The following is a 4,408-nucleotide window of genomic DNA, read 5'->3' as shown; positions in this document are numbered from 1 at the left end:
ATAATAATAATAATAATAATAATAATAATAATAATAATAATAATAATAATATCCCGCCTCTTGAGGTCAATCGGTGTGGCTTGGATATCTTCTTGAAAATTCCTGAAAGTAAAAAGTGGCCAAAGCGGCCAAAATGTGCATCTTAATTCACAGGTTCAGTCCGGGATAATGGCGATGCCAGGAGACGTCATCTGAAAACAACCCCGCTGTTAGGAGATACTCCTGGATTTAACCCACATTTACCCTTGGGATTTGGGCACTTCCCTCCCATGCGATAAACTTCATACAGAAGTTAAAACCTGGCTAAACTATGAACAAAATGGTGCAACCTCACCCTGCTCTCATCCATGTCTGGTCTGTAGCGCATCAGTAAGGAACTACTCTTGGCTTGCTATGATCAAAAATGATAACTGAAAAGTATCCTTTCTTTCTTCTGCCATTCCATGAACTGTGCCACAAAAGATCCTGCAAGATCTTTGATTTAGATGCACTTTGCAGCCCAGTGCACAATGCCATGTTTACACATAAGATTTTGCTTTTAAGTGATCCTCTAAAAATGTGTGAAATTAATGTGTAAGACTGACTTTACCTATTGTACCCCCAGCTGAATATTAATTTGATGGTAAACCCAGGTTTTTGGCTGTGTAATGTCTAAAACAGATTAAATATTCTGAGCAGATTACTTGCCTATCCATCTGTGATGCACTTGGTAGAACAGCTCTACCATTTATTTACCAGCTTACTACCCCCATCTCTCTTTCCCTTTCCCCGTTTCTAGGCAATGGGAGGAATAGAAAACTGAATAGTGAAAAATGACAAATGAAATCATAACAGCGATCCTCATCCTAAGCATCACCTCAACCACAGTTGTACCTGGCATATTATGTCCTAGTTGTTATCCATTGAAATCTTAAAGTCCCATAAGATTTTTACTGCACCATTTCCAACAACTTTTTCAGTTCTGGGAAACACAAAACAACTGGCAGAAGAAAACAACTGTGGTTCCAGTGGGGACAAGTGCTCTGGGAGGAATGTCAAATGGGTTGGCCAAACATTTGAATGAAAATGCCATACACAGGCAATTGGAAAAAAGTTACACTAACTATTGAGACTAACTGAAAGAAAAACGTTAGCAGCATGAGCTTTTGTAGACTAAAGTCTACTTCCTCAGATGCACTCCACCAAATGCAACTGAGGAAGTAGACTGAAGTCTACAAAAGCTCATGCTGCCAACATCTTTCTTTCAGTTAGTCTGAAAGGTGCTACAAGAGATCTCTACATACTGATTTTACAGACTAGCACAGCTATATCTTTGAATTCTACCTATTTGGACTAAATTACATAACAATCATCACACAGATTGAGGTATAGCAATACATGGTGGATACTCGCACCATGTGTGGATGCGAGAGCTGGACAGTGAAGAAAGCGGATAAGAAGAAATTAAACGCATTTGAGATGTGGTGCTGGAGAACAGTGCTGAAGATAGCATGGGCAGCCAAAAAAGCAAACAAATGGGTCCTTGAACAGATCAAGCCTGAACTCTGCCTACAAACCAAGACAGTCAAACTGTGGCTGTCCTATTTTGACCACATCATGAGAAGACATGACTCACTGGAAAAAACAATACTCATGGAAAGGGTAGAAAGCAGTAGGAAGAAAGGAAGATCATAGGTCAGATGGATGGACTCCATGAGGGAAGTCAAAGGTCTGAATTTATAGGGCCTAAGCAGAGGAGTGGAGGACAGGGAGTCTTGAAGATGTCTTAGCCAGAGTCCCCATGAGTCAAGGACAACTCAAAGGCATTTAACAACAACAAGTAAGTTGGTTCACAGTTTTGACAGGCAATAACAATGAGGGAGCTCACAGGGATGAGTCTGCAGGCCTGAGCAAAGAAGCAGAGGACGGAGGGGGGCTTGGAGATGTCTCATCCACAGGGCTGCCATGAGTCGGAGTTGGCTCAAGGGCAGTTAACACCAAACTGTATGGGTTTCTAGGTGCTTGGATGGAATCCAAATCTTTGACAGTCTCACAGGGGTAGCTACAAGGTAGGAGGATGGCACTGTCCTCCCAAATAAGAACCCCCCCAAGGAAATTTTCCTTCGATCCACACATTTCTAGCACTGCAACCTAAAACTTCAGTGGTGCATTTAGGCATGCAGTTTAAAGAAATGAATAGTCAAAGTTGCCAAGGAATGCGAATGCAGTAAGTAGAAGAGTTGTAGGTGTCAATTCAGCGTCTTACTCTCTGCAATCCCAATCCAGAGTCTAAAGGAAATTTTCATTTTTTTTGGGGGGGGGCAGTTCTTTTTGTGGGTAATGCCCTCATTTTGTCCAATAGGGACAAACCCTGACGGTCCAAAATAATAATAACATCAATAATAATAATTATTATTATTAGGCCGCCTCTAAAAATACAATACAATACAATTCTAGTCAGTAACATCCATTAGATTTTAAAGTGGGAAAACGCTTCACTTAAAATATACCTCTCCCTCCCTCCCTCCTTCCCTCTCTCTCTCTGTCTTTCTTTTAGGCAGAGTTGTGTTTTGCCCTTGGAAGAAAAGGAAACAAACCAACCAACTTTCTGCCATGAATGAAAGTAGTTCATTCAAATCTGGGCTTGTATTAGCAAGGTTGCCATCCTCTTGCATCTCCCATTATTATTATTATTATTATTATCATCATCATCATCATCATCATCATCATCATCATCATCATCATTTATTTATATCACACCAGTACAAGGACTCAGGGACCCTTCCGGTTTAAAAAATAACCCAGATAGGAGATGATCATTGCATAACACTCACCAGTTGGCAACCCCCAATAAATGAAACTGCTGCCTGAGCACCTGAGCATCAGTTTGTGCCACACTGATAGTGTGATCATCTCCACAGTCAAGTATATGCATATATATATATATATATATATATATATAGACAGAGTAGGAGGAATATACACACACCCCTCCACATTTGTGGCTTTGGCTTTAGTGGATTTGATTATGTGTGGCTTTGATGCATACCTTCTCTCTAGGAATCTTTAGGTCCTCCAACGCAACTTTGCCAGAAATTGACCATAGAGAACCTAGAAGTTCCTAGAGAAACCCCTTCTCTGGGTATTTGGAGGTCTTCCAGAAGGATCCTAGGAGCAACTTCTGACAGATGTTGACCACAGAGTTGCACTGGGAGACCTGGAGGCTCCTAGAAGAGTGTTCTTTCAGGTCAGAAGAACAGTGTTGTGTTTTTGTTTCTATTAGAGGTTTCTCCTGTGCTGCCTCCTGCCTGAATGAAAACCAGTGCAAACTAATGCAAACTCCGAACGTCTTCATGAGAAGCAATACAGACAAATGCAAACTCCTAACGTCTGAAGGAACACTAACGCCAATGGATGCAAACTCTTCAGGCAGTACTGTAATAATGAAAACCAAGGCAAACGAAGGCAGGCTCCTAATTGATGAATGAAAACTAGTGCAAACTAATACAAATTCCATCTAGTGTCTGAATGGAAACCAACACAAAGTAATGCCAATTCCTGGCGACTTCATGAAAACCAAGGCAAACTCCTAACTGATGAATGGAAACGAATGCAAACTCCTGAGGTCTGAATGATACCAATTCCTAGGGCCCTGAATGAAGGCTAATAGTCCTCACTAATGTCCGAATGGAAACCAATGCCAACTTCTAGTGTCTTAATGCAACCTGATGCAGACTGAATGTTTGAAGGAAGCCTAATGCAAAGGAATGGGAGCTCCTGAAGTCTGCATGAAGACCCCCGACCCTCCAACCCCCCAATACCCCTGGGGAGGGCAGCCCTACCGACGATGATGGCGCAGGCGCTGAGCAGCCCGATCTCCTTCTTGAGGGCGACCCTCTCCTCCTCCTTGGCGACCCCTTTGGGGCCAGGGATGGCCAGAGGGGCCGGGCTCCTCTGGGGGGGATGCTGCTGCTGCTGTTGCTGCTGCTGCTGCTGGCTCTGCTGGGGATGCTGCTGAGCCGCGATGCTCTTGCGGAGGCTCTGCTGCTGGGTCTCCCCGGCCATGGCCAGCGCTCGCCTCCTCCTCCTCCTCCTCGGAGCTCCTGCTCCGCCGGAGAGCTGCCTCCTTCCTTCCTTCCCTGCCTCTCAGCCCTGCCCCCAGGAGACCCGACCAGCTGATCCTCCCCTGGCCTCCCCCCCTTTCCCCCTGGCAAGGGCTCCGATGCTCCACCATGCGTCCCCACTCCACCTCTAACCCGCTCCCACAGCGCTCTAACTGCCATTGGCTTCCTAAGTTGCATCCACACTGGAGATCTAACCCAGTTAGAAACCCCTTTAAATGCCATGCCCCCCTCTCCTCCCCCTCTTAGCTTCCTAAGTCTAGAGGTTGCGCATCCACACTGGAAAAATAACCGCTTTAGATGCTGTG

At 44.5% G+C, this 4,408-nt stretch overlaps 1 protein-coding gene across 1 annotated transcript in view; it reads right to left on the bottom strand.

Annotated features, from left to right (window-relative positions):
* SLC7A10 (solute carrier family 7 member 10) overlaps positions 1–4,080 on the bottom strand; it is a 33,043-nt gene extending 28,963 nt beyond the window's left edge. Inside the window, exon 1 of the mRNA XM_042437806.1 lies at positions 3,822–4,080. Coding sequence (XP_042293740.1) covers positions 3,822–4,044 — 223 coding nt within the window. The 5' untranslated portion in view covers positions 4,045–4,080. The remainder of the gene's footprint in view (positions 1–3,821) is intronic.
* Between the last annotated feature and the right edge of the window lie 328 nt (positions 4,081–4,408).

This window comes from Sceloporus undulatus, chromosome 8 (genome assembly GCF_019175285.1).
Source record: "Sceloporus undulatus isolate JIND9_A2432 ecotype Alabama chromosome 8, SceUnd_v1.1, whole genome shotgun sequence".
Taxonomy (NCBI): Eukaryota; Metazoa; Chordata; class Lepidosauria; order Squamata; family Phrynosomatidae; genus Sceloporus; species Sceloporus undulatus.
The sequence above is the reverse complement of the archived record's forward strand: the minus strand, read 5'-3'. Positions and strand labels throughout refer to the sequence as shown.